Source organism: Telopea speciosissima, chromosome 4, assembly GCF_018873765.1.
Source record: "Telopea speciosissima isolate NSW1024214 ecotype Mountain lineage chromosome 4, Tspe_v1, whole genome shotgun sequence".
NCBI classification, from domain to species: domain Eukaryota; kingdom Viridiplantae; phylum Streptophyta; class Magnoliopsida; order Proteales; family Proteaceae; genus Telopea; species Telopea speciosissima.
The window spans coordinates 62,864,081-62,892,020 of NC_057919.1; the positions used below are offsets into that span (position 1 = coordinate 62,864,081).

The following is a 27,940-nucleotide window of genomic DNA, read 5'->3' on the forward strand; positions in this document are numbered from 1 at the left end:
TATAACTCTCCCGGCGTTAATCTGGATGTTTATGTCTTGGACCCAAAAAAGGTGGAACTGTTAAAGATCCGTTATGATTAACCAAGACCCTTTCAATTGACACCTCTGATTAACCTAATTCTTTGCATACTGAGTTTGGCATCTGTTAGTTGATTTCAAATGATTCACGACCGGCTTCACCTGATTCCAGGGTTCACCTACACTGCCGGAGTGCAATTTCAGGTGACTCAGGTGGAGGGGCTTTTATGGCATGTCACCCTCACCCTTTCATATGAACAGTGGTGATATGTGAGGGTGTGCAATTTCATTTTTGAACTGCCCTAATAATTGGTTTGCTTGTTTTGAAAAAACAATCAAACATTCAGGTTAAATCTTTTTTGGAAATGATTCTTTCTGTTTTAAGTCTTTCCAAAAGCAATCAAACACAACACAAGGTTTATGATGTAGCTAGTTGGATGGAATGACAAATCGTATTAGGTGGTGATTCAGTAGTTGTAGTGAGCAAGTTTCAGCCAGATTTGGAAATAGAGGTAGTATGTCTTGTACACTCTCTCTACGCATGGTGAAGAGAGAATCTCTTTATTCACCACACATGCTCTCCTGACTAGACTGACAGAGGGTATTTAGGATAATGAACAATAGGAGTGGAAGTTAATGATGAATTGGGATTCTAATCATAATGTCCCATCACCATTGGTGAAGCACTTCTCTCTTTGCCATGAATGAAGGAAAACTTTAATCCACAAAAAAATATTATGATAGTGAAAATTTTGGATATTACAAATGGGGAATTGGATATCGAGTTTGGTGCAAACCTTTTGGATGAATGTCTATTTTTTGTCGCAAAAAAAAATTAAATTGTAAGATAAAATTTTGTAGACAAGTAAACACCATGGTCTCCTCCTAATATGTCAAATTTTCGATGTAAAAGGAATTCATCATTCATCAAAACAAAGCATTCAAAAATCTGAAGAATTGTATCAATAGTTGTTAGTGGATATACATGAAAATGCATGCCTATTCATCATATATGGGGGTAAATTGATTGAATTTATTTACAAAACTGGGCATGCAGTCTATCCAATTGTCGATTTGCAACTTTTGCCTTAAAAATAAGGGGGAAGGTTTTCTAGTTCGATGGTCCACATAACCAATACATGGTTGGATGCCTAATTCCACCCACTAAGATGACAAGGATTCTATAGAGAGGATTAAATTCCTCTACGGTGCGGGCATTTGGCGCACTGTAATGCGGTCTTGAGAGCTCGACATATGGAAGAAGTTTCATCTAATGGTGCAAGTTAGATGCAAGATATTTTTTTTTCCTTTTCTTTCTTCTCGAGCTTGGTACCGTTGGATATCGCATCTTCCACATGTCGAGTTCTCAAGCTGGCACTGTAGTGCACCACCAGATTAGGGCACTAGGGCACTGTAGAGAATTTTTTTTCCTTATTATAAATAGGAATAAGATTAGGAGATAAAAACTATCACGAAAAAAAAGTTTGAAGACAGTTGCGTCCCATATCCTTTGTTGGTTAAGTGCCGGAAAGAATTCTAAAGATTCGAGTAAGATAAATTTTTACCCAAAAAAAAAATAAAAAATTATAGAATTTACATTAGATCTAATTAAATGAAATTCGTGTATCTAGAATAATATCAATCTAATCCATTCCATTTCATCATGTATAAAAGGGCGAACGATATTCATAGATTGATACGAAGTCGTTACCCACTCGGCCGTTTCAGGATTTCAAGTAGCGAGTTGGACGGTTAGAGGGAGCGTGTTGTACTGTGTTGGTTGGGACTTGGGACCTCACGAGTCACGATTCAAGTTTCGAATTAGGGTTGCAGACTGGAGGTTGGAGAAGCAGTAGAAGGCAGAAAGGTTCAAGGGAGATATACGTAGCAAGGGCCAAGGGATGACTGGAGGTTTGGAAAGCCTAACGAAAGAGGAAAGACGGGCGTTGCGAGGAAGCAAATTTGCGCCTCTGCCATCCGCGCCTCCTCCCTCTCAATCTCGCCCCAGGTCCGTTGCTTGCTTCCAATCTTTCCGTTTCTTCTCATCTTTGATTTATGATTTTTTCTTGTTAAATCTATTTCTTCTAGCTCTAGGTTTTGCTGCTCAGAAAATCAAACTTCTCCCTTTATGCTCCACAAGATAGATCACTTCTTTAATTTGAAATTCAAGGGTTTATTCAGTCGCATCTGCTAGGATGCATGGTTTTCCACATTAATTCCTCAAATCCCTATTTGAAGGGGGATACAAATCTTACTGTTGACAAGCCGCAAGTTAATAAGACTTATTGTTCAATAAAAGCATCTTCTGTGTTTACGTTCATATCATGTGTAAAGAATAATTGTTTGGGTATTTCTTCTCATCCTCGATTAATGAGATGAGGTGTATATGAAAATAGGATTTGTTACAAATGGTGTTACAGATGGATGAAGTCTATAAGTTGTAGAGTTTGGATAAAGAAGAACTATCCTAGCTTTAATGAGGGGATATGGATTTACAGTTAATGTTTAAACTAGTCAAATGGTAGCAAACAAATTCAAATAGTTGTTGTATTCAAATACAAATGCATTCCTCAACATCAAGGATATTATAATTCTGGTTCCTGCAAAGACCTAGATCTATCCTTGTTACATTGTACGCAAATAACACCTAGTTCTTCCTGGTTGTACTGCTTAGGAGGCATATTAGTGACTCTATCAACCTGGTGGTTGAATGCTATTTAACTACTGATCTTTACTTATTCAATTGCCAAATACTCTTCTTGTAAGAAGCTAAGTGGAAATTATGTCCAAATGAGGTCTCTTTCGACCAACTACTTCCTCCATCCTTTGTGATGGAGTACTATGATTCTGTAACTAAAAAAAGAACAATTGATTTCACAGGCCCCATAATCAGAAAAATACTGCAGCAATTTTACTTGGATTTTTGCTTGCTCTTGCCTCTTTGATTTGCACAAGACCATAAACTTGTTGAATGCGGATTAGAAATAATAATAATAGGGAAATTATCAGCGTCACCCCCTGAGGTTTGCCAATATTTTAAGGCACATCCACAAAGTATCGAAATATCAACCGTTACCCATTTTTTAACGGTGAGAACCTCTGAAATGCAATTTACTAAATCACCCTCTACACTAAAACATAAAAAATAAAAAAAAACCAGCCCACAATCACTTTCTTAGCATTGGACTTCAAATCTGTTAAGGGACTAGGGTAGCCAACCTCCTTTCTTCCATCCTTGTGACTTGCACACTGGATCTGTGAATGCATGAAATTCGAACAAAATCTATTTGCATTTGCAGGTGGGATGATAGGATGTCGGCAGTTGGACCAGATGAAGATATCTTCTACTCGATGAAGATATCTTCTACTCTGTTGGACTGCTGCGATCAAGTAGTCCAAGTGGGACGAAACATTATGACTGCAGGGAAGATCATGGTTTATAGTTGGAGGACCAGAACAGGAAGATACTGAAGTTTTGAAAAAACAATAATCTCTCGGTTTAAGATCCAGGAAACGGAGACAACCAAATTTATTAAAATCATGCCAGTAGAATTCAGATTGTTGAATTAAAACTAATTTTAAAAATGAAAAATTCTAGAATCGAGAAATCTCAGAAAATTGTGATATATGTAGCAGGGGGATACAGGCCAATGGCAGGATCTGATTAGCAGATCCGCCTGACTCTCACAAAACTCTATTGCTGAAACTGGGACACAGAACAGGTGAGCCGCAAGTTTTAAATCAGAGAATAATAAAGCTTCTAATAACAGGGTTTGAATATCAATAACAGGAATAGGATCAGAGATATTAAACCAAATCAAATTAGAGATTAAACAATCGGTAACAGCACTCGATTGATAGGGATAACAATACCTATTTTGCGCAGAAAACAGAGTATGAACAGCAAGGAAATCCCAGGTTTCCCATCCTTCGATCCAGATCAGAATCCCTTTGCCTTTAATGGTTTTTCACCACTGGTTCCCCTAGCTATGTTGCAGAAAAATCTGAGCCTTGGCTTTTACAATGCTTAAATAGAAACGAAATAGCACTTCAAATTGGAATAAGAAACATGATTCCTTCCCAAATTCTAATTTCATGCATTCACAGATACAAAAATTTGAATTTACAGTAGAGAAACAAGGGAATTGGGGAACTGAGGCATCTTCAGTACTCGCCAGAGTGAGGACGAGCTTCGTTGTGGTATTCTCAACCTTCATCGGTTGACGCCGGGTTCTTTGGTCACCGGTATGTAGGGTTTCTTTGTTTGACGACGGTAGCAGAGGTGTTTTGAGGTATTCGGTTGAGGAAGGAGGGGTATTTGGTTCTATTAATTGGAAGGGTAGAATAGGTACTTCATATCATAAAAAGGGCAGCATTGTCTTTAAGAAAAAATTAACCTGCTGACATCACTACTTAACAGCCCTTGACTAACTGTAGGGTGTGTGTATATGTAATTTGTTTTCTAAAGCAGTGGAGGTAATTGATATTTCAATAGTTTGTGGGTGTGTTTAAACTATTGGCAAACCTGAGGGGGTGGCGCTGATAATTTCCTATAATATACTGTACCTTTTTCCTGTCTTATCAATGCCCACCTTATTGTATTTTTGGTTTAGGCTTTCTCACCCAGGTGGACCACTGGCAACCAACAAAGCTGCTGCTTTGGCGAAGTTCCTTGAAAGAAAACTTCAGAAACCTGGTGGATTAGATTCTATAAACCCTGATCTTCTTGAGTTAGCTGTCAAAAATGCGAAAGACACAGTAAATGGTAGTTTACTTGCCCTTTTGTCAGACTTTACTTGTTTTATTATATGTGTTTCTCATGTATCAAGATTAAAAGGCCAAACTGTTATGTGCATACATGGAGTTCTATGAAAGTAGGGCATGTAAGGAATTGTTATTTGTAAGTGGTTTATATGGGAGTAGTAGGGTATTCTTATGATTTTATTCAAACCTTTTCTATTATAATCGTTGTCTTGTAACAGTGACATGAGTGATATATTGATATCCACATAGATATGGACTTTAGTGAGCAGCAGTGATTACTAGTAATCCAGTAATCGCAAGGTTCTCTTCACATTGTTCAATTTGTAGAGTCCCCAGTTGCCCATTCCAAACTTGTGACTCAAGTAGGTGGTGCAAGGTGTCAAAGACAGGTTCCTTATATCGGTCTGCATCCTGCAACAGCTTTGCTACTTCGCCCGGATCCATAGCGGGCTTTTGCGCAGGCCTTCCCCCTCAACAACTTTACCCTACCGACCAACAGACTTTAGTACTACTTACTCGTAAGCCGGTCATCCTTTTCTTCATTCGGGTAAGCCATGCCTACAATAATTTTGATAAATAAAAGGACTTGCATTTTTGTAGGGTATGTGGGTGTTGCGATTACATGTGTAGTTATTTAGTAGTTATGTGTGATGGGGAGTTGTTAAATTGTAGGAAGTTATAGGAAGTTGTCTTAACTAATTGTAAACCTATTAAATAGCGATAATCTGGAATGAATTGGTAAGCAATGGAAATCCTAAAGTCTCTCTCTTGAAATTATCTAGAGAAGAGGTCGGCTACCTCCTAATAAGCCAAGACGCCATGGCTTCGTCCTTAAGGCCAACCCCTTTATGCATATTTTTTATCTTCTATCTTCAATCCTATTTCCTCTCATTCCCTATTATCTCTCCTATCTCCTACGCATGCACGCATCATCTTGATACCAGATAATACGTACAAGGGTGGGAAGTGGAGAGAAAATAGGGGAAAAAATGTAGCGAAGAGATAAGGCAAGGAGATAGGAATTGAGGTAAAGAGAAAATAGAATAATAGATTGGCCTTACAGATGAAGACATGTTGTCTGGGCTTATTAGGAAATAACCCACCTCTTCTCAAGATAAGATCTAGAGAAATAAATTAGGAGTTTTCAAGTCTGCTCTCATTTCATAGTACACAAGCTATTTAAAGAGCACAAATTAGTTTAGATAACTACAAGTCACCCACATCTCTCATGATGAGAGCGTCCCAACTAAACCCATTACTTCTAGTTACGATAACTATTCACATAACTACTGTTTGGTCACGTACAGAATTCCTAACATAACTACTATTGCCTACTACAGCTGCCACGTGTACAATTCCCATGCAATGTGGACGAGGGCAGAGAGGGACAATAATCCTTGCAGCAATAGGAGAGAGACATGCATGCATGTAACACACAATTGGCTTGTTCAAGTTATGCTCTTATTTGGATCCTTGACAAGTCAAACTGCTATGGAATATCTTATGTATGTTGCATCTTGGTGTTAATTTAACACCATTTGGTTGGCTTGTGTTACACTACTTTAACTCCTGTAATCAAAAGGCTCTCAGACCAGCACTTAATTGTGGAGTATGAACTCTAGTTAGACATTGGAATTACCTTTGAGGGGTGGGAATTTAATCTGACAGCTCATTTTGAACCTTTAATTATTAAGAAGTTACCTTAAATTGATCATGATTTTAATTTCTATGCTCCAGTGTGTTAAAGTTACCTCGTGGGGGGTACATGACCCATATGTACCGTAGGGGTACATATGTGTCATGTACACATCAAACCTTCTACTTCCTAAACTTTCTATTTCTCTTAGGTTTCTATTTAATTAAGTTGCTAGTTCTTTGTAATTTGTTTTAGGAAGGTTTATACTTCCATGAGTTGTAATTTTTCCTTTAAATAGGGGGTGACCACCAAGGGAAGTCTGCGACTTCTCTTTGCAGTCTCTCCCATCGTCTCCTCTTCTTCTTCTTCTTCTCTAGTTTATTACTTGCTTTATTGTTACATGGTCTCAGAGCAGTAAATAAACCAAAGATCGATCCTCCTTTCATGTGGTTTTGAGAGTCTTTCCAGAGACAGGAATTGATATTGTCTGCAGCACTCCTTGTGCTGCCTACCTGCTGCTGATGTCCTAGTTCTTCACAGTACACATATGAACTAGGGATTCTTCTTGTCTACCATTGCTGCTTATGAAGATTTTAAGCTACTAAAGTCAGAATTATGAAGATTTTGTCTGCAGTTTCTAAATCTAGGAATTTTCTGCTAGATTATTGAAGTTCAAGTTATTTTTTTTTATTCTTCCCAGCTGATGAGGTTTATATTCCTGGAGCTATTTCCTATCATCTAGAGGTACCTTCGATCCAAATCTGAGGGCCAACTTGTGGCTTGATTTCCTGGAAGTTAGTTTCTCCCTTCTACTACCGGATGCTCTATTTTTTGGTCAATTTACAGACCTATTGTTTGGTTTATATCTCTTGGTTCTCCTGCACTATCAGGCTCATATTTTGGGGTTTTATCTTCCCTATTATAGTACCTCCTTCGGTTCTTATTTCAGGTCATTTTGACCTCCAGTTCTGAATTCCTAAGGCTACACCCTGCCGGCTGGAGATTGTATATTTGTTTGATTTTTTTTGTCTCTACTGCTGTATCTGCTACCTGCTACTAGTTTTGACAGATTCTACTGTTGCTGTTCCTTTATTGGTTCTGGCCCTCTATGGCTGAGACTAAGCTTCCCACTGATATATTACATATTCAGATTACTACTATTAAGTTGAATGGTGTCTCTAACTACCTTCTATGGGTTCAAGCTGTCCAAGCTTACATTCATGCAAAGGGTAAGATCAAGTACCTCGCTGATGACCCTCCTATCATTGATCCGAAGGATCCTACTACTATTATTGCTCACGATGATTGGATGCGTGAGAATTCTACTATTAAAATCTGGTTATGGAACATTATTGAACCTAATATTACTGCTAATGTGATGTTTCACACACATGCTAAAGGTGTTTGGGAAGATCTTCGTGAAAGCTACTCCCAAGAGAAAAATATTTCCCGCACCTCTGAACTTTTTGAGAAACTGTTCCACTTCTCCCAAGGTGATAAATCTCTGAATGACTACTTCAGTACATATAAAGGATTCCTTGAAGAGCTCCAGGTATATCAACCCCTCACTACTAATTTGGAGCAATTGAAGCAACAACGGGCTGAGATTCATGTTCTCAAGTTTTTGGCTGGTCTTCACCCTGATTATCAAGCTGTCAGGAGTCAGCTTCTTATTGGAGAGAAGGTGCCCTATCTCAACGAGGTCTTCTCTTGCTTGCATCATTTGGTTACTACACCTTCCATGATCGCTTCTTCTACTCCTGCTAAGTACAGTTTTGCATTCACTACTGCCCGCGGCCGAGGTTCTAGTAGCGGCCGTGGTCAGTACCGTGGTCGTGGTACAAGTGGACAGCTATTTGACAAATCCTCTCGGCAGTGCACTTATTATGGGAAGCCTAATCATACTGTTGACACTTGTTGGGCAAAACATGGTTTACCAGACTGGGCTAACGAGTTAGTCAATTCTGCCACCACCGACATTCTTGCTGATCACATCATTACAGGCGACTCAACCCTTGCATCTATATTAGGAGTTTCCTCCACTGGGTCTGTTTCACATGATGACTATAACAAAATTCTCAAGCGTCTCCAATAGTTTGAATCTACATCTTCTTCTACTCTACAGCTACCTTAGCCCACACACGTAACTCCGCTTTTGCTTTTTCTACTTCCACCTCATGAATTATTGACTCTGGTGCTTCCTGCCGTATGACTGGTAAGTTTGACCTATTTTCTTCCATTTCTAAACTTAATACTTCCTCTCCTGTTGTTCTTGTTGATGGAACTTCTACTAAAGTGACAGGTCATGAGGTGGTCTCTCCCACCTCATCCATTAACCTCTCTCTTGTTCTTTTTGTTCCTAAAATGCCTCTTAAGTCTTTTATTTGTTAGTCAACTTACCAAGTCACTTAACTGTTCCATTACTTTCTTTCCTTCTTATTGTGTTTTGCAGGACCTTCAGACCAGGAGGACGATTGGTAGAGGGCTTGATCAGTGCAGACTATACTATTTGGATGGCACTGGTCCTTCTACTGCTAGTGTATCTCCTCTTCAGTGGCATTTTCGTCTTGGACATCCCTCCTTATCCAAGCTTTAGTTGATGGTTCCAAGTTGTCGTTCTCTTTCCAATATTGAGTGTGAAGCATGTGAACTCAGGAAGCGTCATCGCTCTTCGTTTCCTGCTCATAGTGTTCCTCGTAGCTCGTCTTTATTTTCGTTGGTCCATTCTGACATTTGGGGTCCTTGTTGGTCAGAAATAGATTAGGATTTTCTTATTTTGTTAGTTTTGTTCATGACCATTTTCGGTTGACTTACGTCTATTTGTTATAGGATCGGTTAGAATTTCTTTCAGTGTTGCACAATTTGTATAGTGAAATAAAAACCTAGTTTGATGCTTTTATTAAAGTTTTTCGTTCTGATAATGCTCTTGAATTTACTCAATGAGACATCTCTGAGTTTTGTTTGTCCAAAGGCATGATTCATCAAACCAGTTGTTCGTATACTTCCCAACAAAATGGGGTTGCTGAAAGGAAAAATAAACATCTGTTTGAAGTTGCCCGGTTCATTATGCTTCACATGCATGTTCCAAAATTTTTTTGGTATGATGTAGTCCTTACTGCATGTTTTCTTATTAATTGTATTCCCTCGTCGGTTTTGGCCAATCAGATCCCTTTTTCTGTTTTACATTCAAACACACCCTTATTTAATCTTCAGCCTCGTATTTTTGGTTGTGTTTGCTTTGTTCATATTTTACATCCTGGCGTTGACAAACTATCTCTTCGTGCCACTAAATGTATTTTTCTTGGTTACTGTCGGACTCAAAAGGGGACAGGGTTTATGACCCTATTTCTCATGGGCAGTCTGTCTCATCGGCAGTCTGTTAGTGCTGATGTTACTTTTTTTGAAAGTACTACGTATTATGTGTAATGTACACTTCAAACTTTCTATTTCTTTTAGGTTTCTATTTTAGTTAAGTTGCTATTTCTGTGAAGGTTTCTACTTTCATGAGTTGTAATTTTTCCTTTAAATAATACAACTGAGAGTGGGAGAGACCACCAAGGGAAGTCTGCGACTTCTCTTTGCAGTCTTTCCCATCGTCTCCTTCTCTTCTTCTTCTTCTATGGTTTATTACTTGCTTTATTGTTACACAGTGGATGAAAAAGAGTTTTCGCTTACCAGCAGAATATAATTCTTTTTTTTTTGCCCTACCAAAAAAGAAAAAACATTAGGTTTTTGTTCAATTGCATATACTTGGAAAGGGTATATTACAATTTGTGAGGTCTGATGCTTCATTGTCAAGGAGAGGGGGGGGGAGGGTGTTCCCCAGCTTGTAAAACGAATAGAATTTGTCCAGTGTCATGATCTGAGGAACATTTCTCTCATTTAATTTAGCAGCACACCATCTTGGTATACGTTTATTATTATGGGTTGCAAATAGTTTTTTGGCAGTTTTTATTTATTTTTTATTTTTAGAATGAAATGTGGTTATGACTTGTCACTTGAGAAGTGCACAGGTGGATATCTCTGATTATCTCTCATTTCAGGTGCAGTTCCAAATTCTGGAAGAATTCGGCATGTGACTTCTTTTGATGATTCTAAGGTGCTTTAATTTAAAATCCTGTGAGAAGTTATCAAGATGTTTCCTTTTTCTCTTTTCATTTTTAAAGGGTTGCAGAAAGTTGCAGGACTCCAGTGAAGAAGATGTAGAAAAACAAGGTAAATTAATAGAAAGTAAGGTGATGATACATAAGAAGAAAAGGAAGAGAGGAAGAAAACAAAAGGTAATAAGTAATTAAAATGTTTCCATTTTTACTTTTCTTATTCTGAATGGCTGCTGGAATTTCAGGATTCCCGCGAAGAAGATGGAGAAAATCAGGATAAAGGGGAAGGAAGTAAGCGAAAGAAATGTAAGAAGAATAGAAAGAAAAACGAAGGGCAGAAGGTATGTGTGGTTGAGCAGCTATCTCTTAACTTTATGCATTTTAACTACTTCTAATTAAGGGATTTTTTTTCACTCTAGATGGTGAAAAGCTCTGGAAAAAATAGGATCCAAAAAAAAGGTGAACCCATGAGTCCTGCTAGAAAATTTCCCCTCAATGGTTGATGGGAAGTCTGATACTAATGGTTGTCCTAGACAACATGAATTGATGGAAGATGAAGAATCATAAGAAAGCAAAGCACATTTGCTTGGTTTCTAGGAGTTAAGGAAACAGGAAACGAAGCTGCTGCTCACTTGCTGTGTTTTTGAACATTGTATTGAATCTTCTTAGCCCAAGTGAAAAGTTGTCAAAAGATATACTGTTCAGAAAAGGTCTAGCTGATTAATGAGACTTCTAACATGCTTCTATAACCACCAGATCATTCAGGGAGCTTGCTGTAATCCTTTGATTTAATCCACTGCATTCGTCGAGTCAGTGATAACCTTGCAGTATCCTAGCTTTATGGCTCGTCTACTCCAATAATGATGGTTTCCAATTCAGGGTTGGTCACTGACATATGACAGGTTGAAGCTGCTAGAAGCAGATAAAACTGACCTGATATGTTGCAGCCCATAAACCTGAATCCGGTGATCTTTGAAGGATCCAGAGGAATCAATAATGTGCAACTTTGTCTCTTGAAGTCCCCTAATCTCTGATAAAGCTTAATAATATCCATTGGCATTCTTCTTGAAGCAGAGAATGTGTGGCTGTTCCTAATATGCATAAATGGTACATAATAGAGCAAAAGGCTAACTTCATCACCTGTGAACTGTGTTGCCGTGGCAATGGTCAATTATCCAACTAATCTCATCCGAGATTAATTGGTTGGAAATGAACGTTTCAAAAATTGGAACTAGATCGGATTGGAATCGGCTGTGACTGATCCCTTTTCAGGTTTTTCTCATCAGATCACAAGGTTTTCAGATCTGAGAGGCTGATTCTAGGGTTTTGAGATTGATTCTGATTCAATTCAAATTGAAATTGGTGCTGACCGATTAGTTTTTCATAACCCTGTTGGAAAATAAATTAATCTGCAAACCATGGTTTGAGAAAGTGATCGGATCAGTGGAATTGTGATCAGCGAATTTCAGTCTTGCAGATTCAAATTTAGTCGATTCATATCAGATTGCTAGGGTTCAGGTCAATTTTGTCTGATTCCAGATCATTTTGGCTGAAGTGGAATCGAACTGAGTAAGAACATGGGAACAATAAAATTCATTGTTGCTCTTCATATCTTTTTGTCTTTGTTGCGCGGTAAGCATGTTTGATCAGCCTGAATCGGTATGGGTCGGATGGTTTTATCCTTAAAATTTAAAGAAAATTGGTTTTATGTACATTTTTACCCTTGTCAGTGGATCGGTATCATATTGGTCAGGAATTAGTATCAGTCTCTACTGATATCGATACAAATTGGCCTCCGACAACGATTCCCTGAACCATGATCTATGGTTATGACACTGTTGTCAAACATACGGTTTGAAAAATCATCCCCATTTTGGCTAATCCTGTACGGAAATTAGGGTTTTGAAGTGTTTTTAGCCAATTTCCACTGAGGTCGAAATTAATTGGACCAAAAGTAGGTGTCACCGATCCGAATCTTGCCACAGGGAATCCATCAAACAGATATCTGAGGCCAAGAAGAAATCATGAGAGGGAGGAATTTGACCAAGCAGCTTCTGATCACAATCAATAGATCGCTGATCTCTCAAGAAACTTGGGGTTGAAGATTAAAGAAGTGTGGTGCTCAAATCAACAAATCGTTGATCTTCTTTCATCTCCAACATCTAATCCTTGGCCACAATCATTACTAAAAGATCTCTTGTATATACATAACCTAGGCCCTGAAATTCACTATACTCCTAAGGGTGACCTTTTTTGTCGTGCTATAGCTAACAACTTTGCTAAGTCGGCTTGTCTAACTAAGTCTTTGTATATGGTTTCTCCTTAATCAACTAATATATATTTTTTCCTTTTCTCATTTAAAAAACAAAAGCTTCTGATCACAATCCTACCTCTAGCTAGGTTGTTTCCACCATCTATAATTGTCTTTGAGGTAGAACTAAAATATAGAGATCAAGCTATATGTATATAGATGATGTGTCCATTGAGAAGGGGTTGAAAGAGAGCAATGGAGTTGTTCTTGAGGTTCCCACCCTGGGACCTAAGTGGTCCCATAAACTCTGCTTTCATGTGGCTAGAGGTGTCAATCGGTCAGGTTCGATCAGGCCTCACGGTGCTTAAATCCTGCACCGTGACCGCTTGTTTAAATATTCGGGCTGGGCCTGATTGAGTTTGATCGGGCTACATTGGACTAGGTCAGGCTATGGGCATGTTTAACTCTAAACGGGTTTTAACAGATTAAGAGTAATAGAGTAAACAACTTATATTTTTCTTCCTCGCTGCTTAGGTTTATTAGTTTTTTTATCAATGGTGGAAAAAAATTTCTAATCATGCAGTCCTCAAAATATGGGTGAATAAGTTAATCAGGATACCAATCAAAGTCCAATGTCTTCTGGGCTTACTCATGCTACATGGGATCAAGCTATCAGTTTTGATATGAGAGTGAGACCATATTATAATATATATGTGTGTTAATAACCTAATCCATCGACCAAGAGCTGGAAATTTTCATGGCCCATATTAAGTTAGCCTGATCGATCATCCAAAGACCCAACACGCCACTAAAATTTATAAATATTCGGTTCACAAGGTTTCAAAACCAGCAAATAGATCAGGGTAGAATTCCAATCGGTCCGGTCGGGTGCCCATGGGCTAGGATTCCACAGTCCACACCGGGACCACCCGGTTACTAAACATGATGATCCGGGCGGGTTCGGTTGGTCTGTCGGGCCGAGTCTGGAATTGACACCCCTACCTGTAGCTAGGTTTCAATTGTGCCATAGTAGTCCAGCTATGTTCCAATCAGCCACTCTTCCTAGCCAAAGCCCTCCTTCCTTAGTCAAGCAGTGTTTGACCTAACTTATCTTGTAGATTCCTATCTTAGCATTACCGATGCCAAAAAATAAAATTGGACAAAGTTTTCATTCACCCATGGTGAAAATTGAATCTCTTCAGCAATGAGATCCGACCCTTTCACTAAACTCAAGAAGGGTATTTGGATCTTCCTTAGTAAGGACATGAGTAATGATGAGATTCACTGTTTGACCAAACTTATCTTTTTTAAGTATCAATACGTATCGATATGTATCGGTTGATATATATTGATATGTAACGATACATATCGATATGTATCGATACATATTGATACATTTAAAAATAATAAAAAATAAAAAATAGTACGTATCGACTATCGACTATATCGATATGTATCAACTGTATTGTATCGACACATATCGATAAGTCGATACATTATTATTATTTTTTTTTAAAGGATACGTATCGGTATGTATTGCACCGATACGTTAAACCATGGAAGCAGGTGTAATTAGGCCTATAAACGGATCGGATTCGGCTCGGATACGTAACGGATGTGATCGGATCTGGATATTCCCTGGACGAATACGAATACCTCTAAATAGATTCGGACGCAGATCAAATTCAGATTTTCGACCATCCGTTTACATCTCTGCTTTGTGTAACCCGGACCTTCCTCCCATCTAGCGGTTCACTCTCAATCCATATCTCTTAGACCATGATTCTCTTTTCCTCATATCCTAGAACCCGTTGAATCTTCGAAAACCCTCAAGATTATTATTTACTTTTTTATTATAAAGTATTCAGATATTTTTTTGATGGGTTTTTATCGGAGTATTCGGATTTTTTTTTTGAATATCTCTAAATGAATACGGATGTCCCTAAACAGATATAGATGCAGATCGAATTTGGATTTTCGGTTATCCATTTACAGCCTGAAGTGTTGCATCACCTGGACTGTAGTTGCAGTTGAATACGTAGTTAGTATTAAGTAAATACAAAACCCTGAGTAAGGTATTACTCCGTGGATGTAGGTAACTTGTCAAACCACGTATATCTTGTGTATTGTTCTTGTATTTGTTTAGAAGTATTGTGTGCTGCAGGAGGGATGTGCACAACTTGGTATGCCTGGCCACATGGTGGTTGCAATGCAGGTGTGCATGTGAATATTGTGTGATTGATTGTGCAAGTTAGCTCTATGACAAACCATTGTGTGTTGAGAGTGACAGATCATCACTTACACCTAGTGCAATATAGTAGGGAGCTAAAATTGTACAGAATTTTTAGACCCTAATTCACCCCCTCTCTCAATGTCTGTCTGGGATCAACAAAATTAAACAGTTCCTGACTCATGGACAGATCTTGGATTGAATATCAGACTTTGATGTAAATATTGTTTTTTCCCTTAGTGTTTTTGCTTGCTTCTTTCTGGGTGTCTTTGTATCTATTCTCTGTATTTATATTGATGTGCTACAGTGGTTTGAAAGAAGACGATAAAAATCATTTGTGTCTGGTAGATAATTCTTAAAGCTTCACATTGTTACGTTACAAATGGCATAGTGGAATTCAAAGAACAACCTATGCAGAATAAGCTCATCTTTCGTTTAACTTAGGGACTATCTAAATTACATCTCCGTATGTATTTAGAATTTGATGTATTGTCCTTTATCTTATTCTCAAAAGTTCTTTTGAGTTAAATGTAGAAAAGGGTTTTTCAAATAATTTGAAAGTGACTTATTATTATGTCTATCAAAAGCTGTCTTGCACATTTTTCGAGTACAATGTGAAATCACATGATTTACCCTTGTTTAAAAAAGAAGTGTATTTTATATTAAAAGGGTAAACATAAGTAAGATTACAAATTATTTGATACCTTAAGAATTAATAAGAAAATCCCTTTTAACCTAACAAGAGAAGAGCACAAGATCACAAGCTTTGGCTGAAGATGAATAGAACAAGGCCCCCATTGTTTCCCTGATCTGTTGCTACAACTGCCACCCAGAGTCTCGTAAGTAATCTGAAAGTTTTTTTTTTGGATAGGTAGGGCCCAAGGAGGTTTGAACTCATGACTTCTTAATTGTGAGGTGTTACACCTTGCCAACTGAGCTACCCCTTGGGGTTACCTGAAAGTTAAAAAAGCTTTGACTACAAGGCAAGGTAATACATTATCTAGCAGATGCACCTAGAGACTCAGCAAGCTCTTCCAAGAGTTCCTTCTGTTCTGCATGGGAGTGCAATGTTTGAAGAGCTTATTTAACTAGTTGAACTTATTTCCGCATGCTATGGTATTTTTACAATAGTGCGATGTAACTCTATTGTGATCAACGAGGGCCTTGGTGCAACGGTAAGGTCGCTCCATTGTGACCAAGTGGTCATGGGTTCGAGTCTGGAAATAGCCTTTCTGCAAAAGCAAAGGTAAGGTTGTGTACATTACGACTTTCCCCAAACCCCATAGTGATGGGAGCCTCGTGCATTGGGTGCACCCTTTTGTTATGTAACTCCATGTCTTCATTTTTTAAGAACTTATTGAACTAATCTTCACAAAATTCCATAACATTGTCAGTCCTTTGGCTCCTCAGGCGCTTGATTTTCTTACAAGTTTGCTTCTTGATCAAACCCTTCCATTGCTTGAACTTGACAAATAAGTTATTTTTGTGCTTCAAAAAAAAAAAACACCCAGACATTTCTCAAAAAATCATTAATAAAAGGCAATAGAGAGCACACTTCAAAGGTTCGAGTGCATGTAATCCATTGCACCCTCAGTCTTATGAACATTATGCTGAACGTAACTTTGCATTGCTTGCCGAAGACAGAATCCATCAAAAGTCTAGCTTTCCAACATTTTACCACACAACAAACTTCACTTGCTTAGAATTGTCACCATAACCAAGTGATATCACCATCCAAGTCTCCTAACTTATAAATTTACGTAACACTTGATATAATGTTTCCCTAAAGGTGATAGAGGTTATTAATTAGTTGCCCTTTCATCTCAACCAGAGTGCTCTTGCTGACTTTTTAGAACTCTACCTACAGATGTTCTTCAATTTTGGAACATGTTGGACCTTAGTCAGGATGATTTGAATTGTTCCTATATTTACAATTGGGACGTTGTTCTCTGTGCCGCAGCGCAGCCTGCGCCCAGGCACATGGGGGTGGGCACAATAACCACCCTGCCCCCCTGCACAGGCTGCCCATGTGCCTGGGCGCAGGCTGCACTGCAGCACAGAGAACATTCTCCCTTTACAATTTTGCAGGTTGAATAATTTCTTATCAAGAAAACACCACCATCGATTGACTGATAAATGACAAACCAACCTCTCTTAAGATATGTGAAAGGAATAAGCTGAATGAAGACAAGGCAGAGTTTAGCCAATACCGGACTCGATCCCCCTTACAATAATGCTCAACTTGAACTTGCCCTGCCCCATCAAACATGCATGAGCAGCAACCCCCGTTGAGGCAAGGCGAGGTGCGTCCCCTACAAATGCTTCCCCTGTATAGTGTTAGCCCTTGAATTGCAATATTTTGCATTCCTAAGATTAGTACATTACAATCTTATAGTGTGGCCTACTTGGATTCAAGCATCATCAAACCAGATATTATCAACATCTCAAGGCTACTTCAAGACGAAATTCGGGGGGTAGGGAGAAATGAGGGTTGAAAACAAACGTTTTTTTCCCCCAAAAGTTTGAGAAAATCTCAATTCTCATTTTTTGTTGTCAACCATTGACCTTGAAATAGAAAGAAATACCCTTCGGAAAGGGTTTCATGACTTCATCCAAAAGAAGCAAAGGATTTTAACAGGGTAAATTACAATTAGGGTGGCCAATGGTATTTGATTACAGAATCCTAGCCATTCAAACAATGTGGGTTACTGTGAAACCCAATCAATTCAATGTTAGCACACACACGCACTTTAGTCAAATAAAAGTTGTTGAAGCAAGAAGCAGAGGATTACATGAAAGATTTCTACTTTGATCATAGATGGTCCACTAGTTACAAAGGCATAATTTGCATAAATGCAATACTTCAAACACCAGCTATCAGTACTACCATCTGTGAGTCAACTATGACCATAATAAAGCAGTTGGGAAGGCCAGGAAATTAGCTCATCTGTCATTCAACTAAATAGGAGAAAGAGCACAAGATCAATTGCAGAGACTGTTACTATTATACATAAAATATACCCGAAGATGAAAAGACATGGTCCCCATTGTTTCCCTGATTTGTTGCAAAACAAATCAGCTGCCGCCCTCTGTTTTGTAACCCATAAGTTACACAAGCTTTGGCCACCAGGCAAGGTCATACATTATCAAGCAGATGCACCTACAGACTCAGCAAGCTCTTCTAAGAGTTCCTTCTGTTCCATCGCAACACAGGACTGCAAGAGACATGCATAATGCATGCATTAGGTGGCACGAACAACCAACCTCCCACCTCCTCTCCAACATTGATAGCATAAAATAACTTTTTCTTCATCAGTATCTCCTTATGCCAGGAAAAGCATAGCTATTGGCCAGGACGGGTCAAAGTTTGAGTTCACAAGACTAATTGATTCAAATTATACCATTAGGTGGTCTATAAAATGCATAACTACCAAATCCTCACACACCTTATGACAATATTTCATGGAGCTGTTCCATAGAAATTTTGGAATTGATTATCATTTTCTGTTTATTTCTTGAACAGATAATAGTGATCCGGCTCACTCCACAAATTAGCTCACAGTAACAAATGATAAATGTGGAAAACACGCACCTGAACAGCTGTCTCAATGTCACCATCCAGGAAAGATGTGAGTTCGAAGTTCATCTTCAATCGGTGGTCAGTAACTCTGTTGTCCTAACAAAATGTTAAATAAAAATTTAAAAGTGCTAAATATATTTATAGATGTCTTCATCGGTCCATCCATTATCAAAAGAAAAAGAGAGGTACATCTTTGTTAATAGACATAATTTCATGTTCCTTGGCTCTTGCATGGATGCAAAAGGGAAATCATATGCACGAATTAGAAACTTCTTAATAAACTGTAGAATTTTGGTTAGTGGAGTCACAGTGGCATTACAGAGATTCTTATGTATTTCAAAACAATGAGGCAACTAGTTGATAATCTCTCCATTAGACCGATGCAGATCGAAGGTTAAGATTTAAGGTCGTGATAGTGGAAAAGGATTCACGACAAAGATTTTGACAGAATATACCTGGAGCTCATTTGGGAAAAAAAGAATAACTTATTGGAAAGAAGGGGGAAAAAATTGATTGACAGAGATACCACCCTAAAAGATTTAAGAATAGAATACAACATATTTGGAATAAAGCATTCTTGAGTACCTTATAATTGTATGTCCGGATCTTTTCTGAACGAGCACCAGTACCAACCTGTCATTTTAGAAATCCATTAGACAGTCTCATCTGTGGTATACAACCACATCTGAACCTGAATTGCATCCCAGAATCTACACCCATAACAAGTCCACACCTTCTGTTACCAGTATTGTTTCATATCACTAATCAAGATATCAAACCTGTGATTTTCGCTGATTCCTTATCTTCTCTTGCTGCTCCTTTAATTTGATCTCGTACCTGTAACAAGGATATAGATTGCAGAGACGAACAAAACCAGAACTACCAGAATGAAGGTCATCACCCATTCACCCCCCACCCCCCCCCCCCCAAAAAAAAAAGAAGTATGAAGCTAAATAAGCGCAAAATATGGTAAGCATATTGTATAGGTCCAACCAAGGTTCGTAATCTCCGTATCGGAATCGGATCGGCCAAATAAGACGTATTTACCCCTGTTTTTTCATTTAAGAAAATCTGTTTTTATTATCATTTTACCCTTGTCCGTACAGGTGTATCGGTATCAGTATTGGTGATACCGATCCGATACAGGCAATTTTACCGATCCCAAAACGAGATTACAAACTTTGGCCCAGACCCCAATGTTTGTACACCTCTTTCACCGTGTAGACATAGTAATTGAAATCAAGATGAGGAACCCAGGAGAGTATCTGCATATGTATACATAAAAATCTTTTTGACAGATGTGACAATCAAACACTTGCCACAGAGAATTGCATAAGTGGTGACTGAGTAGAGCATTCTTCTTTTGTTTCTTAACCTTTTCTGTTTCATTGAAGAGTTCTATTACGGATGGTTTTATCAATCTTATGAAAGACAGTGGAGATGTCCTCATCATGAATTCAAGATTCCTAGTTTCTAAAATTAATTCTATTAAGTCAGCTTGCAAGTCGAAGTAGTGATTTTTGGGTTTTAAAAATATAATTCAAACTTGAGCCTGTATGAATCTTTAAAAACCTTGGGGGCAGATCTCCAAATGTTCAATCCCACAACTAATGTTTACTAGATGGCCATCCCATCCCACATCATTGGTATTAATTCTATTAAGTCAGCTTGCAAGTCGAAGTAGATGTCCTCATCATGAATTCAAGATTCCTGATTTCTAAAATTAATTCTATTAAGTTAGCTTGCAAGTCGAAGTAGTGGTTTTTGGGTTTTAAAAATATAATTCAAACTTGAGCCTGTATGAACCTTTAAAAACCTTGGGGGCAGATCTCCAAATGTTCAATCCCACAACTAATGTTTACTAGATGGCCATCCCATCCCACATCATTGGTATTTGAAGGCAATAACTTGTCAACAGAGGTTATTTAAGATTTCTCCAAATCTCCTTGCTTAGCAGGAAGAGCCATGTCATTAATTTCAATTTTCAACAAGTACTAATGTCACACCCTCCTTTAAAGAGCAAACTACCCTTTCAATTATTCAATGGATGCCTAGTTTTTCCTATTGGAACTTTTTTCCAGGCAACCTAGTTTATAGTAGATAGAATTATTCATTTTCTATGTATATCCCAGCATTGCCATCTGAAGATTGGAGGAAGATTTCTGCTGCGGTTTGACAGCTTCTTTAGACAAACTAGAATTTTTAACAAACTCACAACCAAAATTTAGTGAGCATATACTGCTATAGCCATCCCAACAACTTCCACTTGTAAACTCACAGTTTTGCTCGCAGCAGCTGAAGAGCACGGTTCTTATTTTTAAGTTGTGTCCTTTCTTCAGTACAAAAGATGCGGATCCCTGTTGGTTTATGGAAAAGATCGACAGCTGTCTCCACCTTGTTGACATTCTGCCCTGCATTATCAGCTCATGCACGTCATATCACTAAACAAAAAATGACTTGGTGAGAGAAGAAGTGCACTACAAGCATAGTGTGAAATGTTGACTTGCATTAACTATATCAGTTTCCAGGGTCGAAGGAGAATCTTCAAGCAATATGAAAATAGCAAAATGTTGAACCAACATATTATTCTCAATGCTGGTAGATAGAGGGTCATAAACAGTGCAGTTCCCGATTTCACAGGGTTCTGGGAGTGGTTAACCGGAGTTGGTCCTAACATTTGGCATGTTGGCAGATGTTGATAGAAATTAAAACATGAGATCCACTTCACAGACAGATCATTACAATTGATAGTGCTTCAAGAAGATCACTATAGCTTCTACTGATAAATACCTCCAGCACCCCCCGACCTTGCTGTTGTAAGCTCAATATCTTTTGGATCAATTTCCACCTCAACTTCATCAGCCTGAAAACAGATTCAGATAATCACTAATTTGAAAGTAAAGAAATAAACCAAAAGAGGGAAGAAGATGAGGAAGAAAAAAATGAGTGCCAGTTTGACAAATCCCAATTTTAATCAAAAAGACAGATCCAAATTGATTTATATGCTAAGCCAAATCAGACCTCTGGCATAATCGCCACCGTTGCAGTGGAAGTGTGCACACGGCCCTGTGCTTCTGTCTGAGGAACGCGCTGAACACGGTGAACACCAGACTCAAATTTTAATTTGCTATAGACACAATTCCCTTTAACTTCCATCACATATGTCTTGAAACCACCTTTCTCAGCCTGAAAAGGAAAGCTTTGCTAAGCTAGTAGAAGCAGTCAAATAAACCTTTTTTTAAGTTTCAACATGCTGTTGGCATTATTACCTCTGAACTTGATAATGGGGAGTACTTCAGAGAATTACGCTCACTGTATCTCTGATACATGCGAACCTAAAGAAATTAAAGATGATGTTAATATAGAAGTGTTCATGTGCCTTCAGCACACAAATGTAGTGAACATCCAATCAATGGATAAACCCATGGAGCGATTAAATTTCTCCTTCCAGTTACGGATGGCAATCGACAGGTTTGGAACAAGTATATATCAACCCTCTTAAAATATTGCAAAACCATACCAGCCTATGCTTACAAGCATGAATGAGACCCTAATTTTACGAGGTAACTGGGATGGTACATGCAGGGTGGGGTGGGGCAGATACCCTAGACTTTTCAAATAACATACCCAACCCTTACCTGATGGTCACACCATACCCAATCCATTTGGGCGGAGCAGGATGGGTACCTACTTTAACTGGCCCCATTGCATCCCTGCTTCTAGTTAACAAATATGTATCTTGGATAATCCAAAGGCACGAATTTTCCTCAAACAAAATGACACATAATCTAATAACTACAAATGACCGCAATGGAATAATATTTTAAGCATAAAAGGCCAAGGGGCCAATATTCAACTTATTTTGCGGAAGACTCAGTAAAACATCTTTGAATTGAAAGTACCACTTCCATGAAAAATGAAGCAACATTTGAAAATGAGAACCAAAAAGCCCGCTAGCATCAAGGAACCAACTATAGAACATGGAATGAATGATTTTAAATAGCTCAAAAAATGGTCACAGGTGGAAATGCAATCCTGATTGTGGTTCATAGGGATGTCTGGATATCACGTATTCTTAAGATCAGAATTCCCACAGTTAGGTATCAAAAAAGATGATTTCAACTTTTAGGCTGCGAGTTGCCCTAGAGGGACACTTAACAGTAGATTTTGTCTCTGAACATGTGAATGTTAAATATAAAAATGCAAACAAACCAATGTCTGTGAAATGATCTGTAGTACATATCCAAACAATGATTAAGAAGGATAAAGGTCACATATACCTACAAGATCACCAGCCCATAGTCCAGCTTCATCACCACCAGTACCGGCCCTCACTGAAAATGGAAGGCATTTTAATCAATTTTTTTTTTAAACTTGTACCATAGAAAGGGGAGAGGTTGGGGGAACAAATTGCCAGCCCATGCAGGCATGATGCCGGCAAAGATCTAGACCTAGTGAGAATCAGATTAGATTGCTATGTAATACTCAGCTGCGACTGTAGATGATATTCTGAGGGTCATAGAGGATAACCTCTAATAAAGAAAACAATTTTTTCAAAGAGAAAAAATAAAAAAACAAAAAATAAATAAAATAAAATAAAACATCTAAAACCTATAACTTAATTTGAACTTCTTCTCTCTTTTTACAGTGTTCAAGTTATACATACACATTATTAAACTCCATAATAATACATGGATAAGATGGTCAGAAATCAATAGGCCATTCTGATTTTTGGTTTAGGTGTTCCGTTAGATAGGGCTAATTCAGCAGAAGTGAAAAGGTAGAGGTTTGGGACTCGATGGAATAAAAAGTGATTTCACCTCCATATCTAAGTATCAAATGAATTTAATGTAACTAATCACACTACAACAACAACAAACTCAGCCTTATCCCAACTTAATGGGGTCGGCGACATGGATCCAAACAAAACCAAGTAGGGAAAACTGAGGTCTTAACAAGAAAAGGGGGATGAAGGGACGGGGAATGAGATGAGAAATGAAAAATATGGGAAATGACAAATGAAAGATGGAACATAAAAGAAAAATGAAAGATGAAAGTAAGAGGAAAAAGGCACAGCCCCGCAAGTCAGGAGAATCTCAGGTAAATGTGGTCTGCAACATGGATCCTTGCCCTCCAACAGGCTCTATCAGAGGTCATACTTGGTACAAGACCCAGACAATGTCACTAAGCTCACTAAACAGCATTAAAGCCATGGAAGATTAAACTAATCAAAGTTTTGTCTAATTGATTGGAGTCGTCAATAAGCCCCCGTTCCACAGTTCAACTTTATCTCAGCCATACCTTCATGCATGGTTAACTGCTCTCTTTTATTATCCAAAAGTGATCCTTTAGAATTTCAAAATGCATAATAAGCATTATCTAGAATTACATGATATATATCACCTACATTAGAAAATACATGATATATTTATGGCCACAGTAATGTCTTTCAAAAACTAAGTGAAACTCAAAATATTAAGTAGAAGAAGGGATTAAGTAAGTAGAGTAATTCAAGTGTTAGAAACAGTAATCTGGTTATTTTCCTTTCTGGTTGCATGACAAAAATATCAAACTGATTCAAAGGCAAATAGAAAGTCTGTTAGAGTTCATGTAGTAAGAGTATTATGGGTACTTAGGTATACTTTGTTATAAGCCTGTATTTTTTTCCTCCTTTACCTCCCCAGGTGCTCTCATGTTAGTGTGGGGTATTGATGTAATTCTACATAACATTGACAAGTTAGTAAATATAGGGGAGAGAAATCAATTCTCGCCCCAAGCATTCCACACACACTACTTTTTCTCTTCTTCTTCTCCTCTCCTCTCCTCTTCTCTCATTTTATTCTCTTTTATTTATTTGAACTAAGTCCTCCTCTGCTAGGCTTGCAAGGTAAGTCTATAACAAGATAGAAGTCCGACACCAAAGGGTAATCAGTCAAACTACATTTATAGCTCAAATGCAGAAAGAAATTGTCTACCTTCAAGCAAGATATTCCGCGAATCAAGAGGATCACTAGGAAGTAACAGCACCTATGAAAAAAAATATATATAACCATTAGCTTAAGGATATCTACATTTCCAAAGAAACACCCTTTTCTAGGTACATGCATAAAAAAAAAACCATTACAATTACATATCACAGTTATGCAAAATGCTCCTCTCTTCCGGAGGTATCTTAGTACTAGGAGGCATTCTGACTGCTAACAACAAACTTGGATGGTCAAAGCGCTTTCCAGAGCATTAGCAAGTGTTCAGACATTGGTGAATTCTTGGCTGAATGGGCAAGTGCATTGAAAGAATTTTAAGGTGTTAGCAGCCATGAACTTTACCAAAACTGGTGAAATATACTTTTCTGACCATGACATATCACATAACCTCTCTGTATCTGTCTCTCATTTCTGTATTTTTTTTTTAATGTAAGCATAGTGCGTACTGGTTAAGTTTTTTGCTAGTTTTATGCCTATATCAATAAAATTTTGTTTTGTTGCTGATTAAAGGAATTGAGTCACTTGCAGAATTATAACATTTATGAATCAAGCATATCAGAGCTTTTGCTTCCTCCATGAACATCTTGTTCCCTGAAATCCTAGGTCTGTTAATGCCCTTCACAACAAGAGCACCAAGCAACAAGTGGTCCGTCTTTATTTGAAACATTAGGACATCATTGCCATTTTAATCTTTAATTATTTGCTGTTCTTGCAGCTTTGTTCACGCAAATCTTTCTCTTTCCTTCTTATACAAATAGGAGATATCCAGAAAACAGAAAGACTGGATATGCAAACCTATATATCTAATTCATTGATCTTTTAGTTGAAAAGAAAACCCACAGAAAATACCAGCTAGAGATCAGAATAACTGTCTCATGACTTGAGTGGCAGCTGATAACCCCCCACCCCCCCCCCCCAAGTGCCAAAAAATAAGGTTTTGGAGGAAAGTAAATAGTAGTTGCCCTTAACTTTGGAAGTGCAATAAGGGAGTTGTTGGGCAGTCAAGGCCCAAGCTAAGAAAGGCATTATTAGAACAAAAATGGATGCTGAGTTGTAGAAATCATGCACTAAAACAACAAGAACTCACAAAAGAATATTTTACAGTCCAATAATAAATGCTAAAATGAAGACCTTAAGCTTCTCCTCAAGCTCTTTGAGTTGATTAGATAAACTTTCAATTTCGTAAGCAATCATCTCTGCCATGTCTTCGTCACTGCCACCCTCTCTCGATAAAGCTGACCAAAAAATAATTTTTATTTTTTTGGGGGGGGTGAGGGGTGACAGTTAACATAAATAGTTATCCTTTTAGAAATGACTAAAAAGAAAATAACATGGTTCTACAACCTTTTGCATCTTCGAATTGCTTCTCACAATCTTTGAATTTCTTATACATTGACACAACCTATTATTTCAAAGAATAAGTGTAGTGTTAGAAGAAAAGGATGGCAAAAGAATGACTAACAGACAACTGATATGAGAAGCAGGAAATATCTAAAAAAAAACATCTAAATGAGGAAATAAATTAATATTTCATCTTTAGTACCTCGTCAAGCTCTGACATAGATTGTGCAAGCTTTTGGTATTCACTGTTGTTTGAGATGATATCAGGATCTGCCAGCTTGACCTACAATTAACAAAGTTTGGCTTCATTACTCCCATAAAAGAACTGGAGAGACTACTAAATTAACAAGTTGAGGAAGGAATAATACATTAGACCTAGAAAAAGTAAAGCATTTAATGATGCATGCTTTATTACCAAATAAAGCCTTTAACTGAAATTCTTCATCGGATATACTTTAGAGAATGAAACCTGATTTGCCTTGAAGGGAGAAATCAGAGAAGTTTGCAGTTTGTGGATATAGATATCTAATAAATTCCAGGCATTTCCAGAACACTCCAGTGCATTGAATTTCTAAGTGGATGAAAAACATTGATTTCTGAACATAAGTACAGATCCAATCAGTGGAATTGGAAAGGATGGATTCAGTTTTGAGTTTAACAAGCAGACCGAATGATATAGAACCCAAAAAGAGCCCCATAACAATTTTAAACAACTCAAGGTGCAGCAATGATTTCTGCTGTGGTTGAAATTCAAAGTGACAAAACCTCTTCTGAGATAAAAGGCTGCTTAGAAAACAAAATAAATTAAACAGTGTATTCTTCAATATTCGTGAGGGTGGATCTTGGTGCAACGGTAAAGTTTGCTCCATTGTGACCGAGAGGTCACGGGTTCAAGTCTCTAGAAACAGCTTCTTCGTGAAGCGGGGGTAAGGCTGCGTACATTATGACACTCCCCAGACCCCGCAGTGGCGGGAGCCTCATGCACTGGGTACACCCTTTATTCTTCAATATTCGTAATGATTAAAGCATAGTTGAATTCATCAAATTCCTTTCCTGACTAAAGAATTCATGCTGTTTCAATACTTCGAAAATTTCCCGAATTGTCGGGGGCTGAAATGATACTAGTTTAAGCCAATATCCTCATACTAGAATCTCAATTTACTGGATTCTCATCTCCACTAGATTGCATCCATAATACGGTTGACAAGTATTAACATTTAATTGGTAAATTGCCCCATGCAGCAAAGCAGACAGCATCATAGACATAACACGAACTATAAGGACCCAAATGTGTGCATACATATGAACTTGTGCTCAAAATGAACTGTGGAAACGGCAACAAATGATTCATGTATTTCAAATCTTACCGATAATTCTTTCCATGTTTTCTCGGCAGAGTCCAACTTTGTTAACAGATACGGCTCCTGCATTTACCCCCAAAAAAAAATTTGTTTAAATATCAAATAATCTACGAAACACATATGGCTTCAAGTATAGGAAACAATCGGGAAAACTTCACTAAAACTTCTGATTCAATTCTATAAACTGTAAAATCAGTTGAAAGTGTATATAGTATTTACCGCCATGCAAACTAGTCGCAGAGCTTTGAAATTCGGCGAAGGCCGAGCGACGAACAATTTTCTGGTTCTGTAACCGAGGACATGTGAAATAGACAGTTTCTTCAAAGATGTCGGAATTCGAGCTATGAAGCTTGTGGTTAAGCTCTCCATTGTGTGGTGGAGAAAAAACGGCTCGGAGGTAAAGAGAGGAGAAGGTCGGGTCGGGAGTGAGGGAAGAAAGACTTACCGATAATGCGAGTAGATAACGGGTAGATGAATAATGTGCGGGGGAAGATTGTGTATGCGTTTTGCGCACCCTGCTGACTTTCCCGAGTGTTCATCCAATTTGGACCCCACCCGGGCAGGGTGCTCAGGCAGTGGGTAGAGCGGTCATTTCACCATTGCCTGTCTGAGACCGCACAATAGCCGTTTGGCTGCCCGGCCATAGAGGAACAGAATCTGTGTTTAATCAGGGGG

The 27,940-nt window shown here is 38.1% G+C and overlaps 2 protein-coding genes across 3 annotated transcripts; one reads left to right on the forward strand and one right to left on the reverse strand.

Moving 5' to 3' along the window:
• The first annotated feature begins 1,910 nt into the window (after positions 1–1,910).
• Positions 1,911–11,231, forward strand: LOC122658770. Of its 2 annotated transcripts, XM_043853878.1 has the most exons (6): positions 1,911–2,026; positions 4,632–4,783; positions 10,462–10,517; positions 10,603–10,698; positions 10,764–10,859; positions 10,938–11,231. In XM_043853878.1, exons 1-6 carry the CDS (start codon positions 1,920–1,922, stop codon positions 11,019–11,021), a joined length of 591 nt encoding a protein of 196 aa, XP_043709813.1. In that variant the 5' UTR covers positions 1,911–1,919; the 3' UTR covers positions 11,022–11,231. The 2 variants fall into 2 exon arrangements, with proteins under 2 accessions (XP_043709813.1, XP_043709814.1); XM_043853879.1 differs by lacking the exon at positions 10,603–10,698.
• Positions 11,232–17,977: 6,746 nt separating this feature from the next.
• On the reverse strand, positions 17,978–27,673 carry LOC122659749 (peptide chain release factor APG3, chloroplastic). The gene is made up of 15 exons (XM_043854868.1): positions 27,485–27,673; positions 27,272–27,328; positions 26,107–26,187; positions 25,908–25,965; positions 25,695–25,798; positions 24,555–24,606; positions 22,864–22,913; positions 21,849–21,914; positions 21,601–21,765; positions 21,370–21,442; positions 20,858–20,990; positions 19,359–19,416; positions 19,165–19,212; positions 18,592–18,675; positions 17,978–18,214 (listed from the first exon to the last, which is right to left on the reverse strand). The coding sequence occupies exons 1-15, from the start codon at positions 27,632–27,634 to the stop codon at positions 18,146–18,148; spliced, it is 1,248 nt and encodes a 415-aa protein (XP_043710803.1). The 5' UTR covers positions 27,635–27,673; the 3' UTR covers positions 17,978–18,145.
• Positions 27,674–27,940: the final 267 nt, after the last annotated feature.

What these genes read in the sequence shown, in the direction of transcription:
- LOC122658770 (XM_043853878.1), top strand. Translation starts at nt 1,920, where the DNA reads ATGACTGGAGGTTTGGAAAGCCTAACGAAAGAGGAAAGACGGGCGTTG. An exon ending in TGCGAAAGACACAGTAAATG is followed by an intron (nt 4,784 to 10,461) that starts GTAGTTTACTTG and finishes CTCTCATTTCAG; the next exon opens with GTGCAGTTCCAAATTCTGGA. An exon ending in AGAAAAACGAAGGGCAGAAG is followed by an intron (nt 10,860 to 10,937) that starts GTATGTGTGGTT and finishes TTTTCACTCTAG; the next exon opens with ATGGTGAAAAGCTCTGGAAA.
- LOC122659749 (XM_043854868.1), bottom strand. Translation starts at nt 27,634, where the DNA reads ATGGAGAGCTTAACCACAAGCTTCATAGCTCGAATTCCGACATCTTTG. An exon ending in AAACATGGAAAGAATTATCG is followed by an intron (nt 26,188 to 27,271) that starts GTAAGATTTGAA and finishes TGTTAATTGTAG; the next exon opens with GTCAAGCTGGCAGATCCTGA. An exon ending in CTATGTCAGAGCTTGACGAG is followed by an intron (nt 25,966 to 26,106) that starts GTACTAAAGATG and finishes TTGAAATAATAG; the next exon opens with GTTGTGTCAATGTATAAGAA.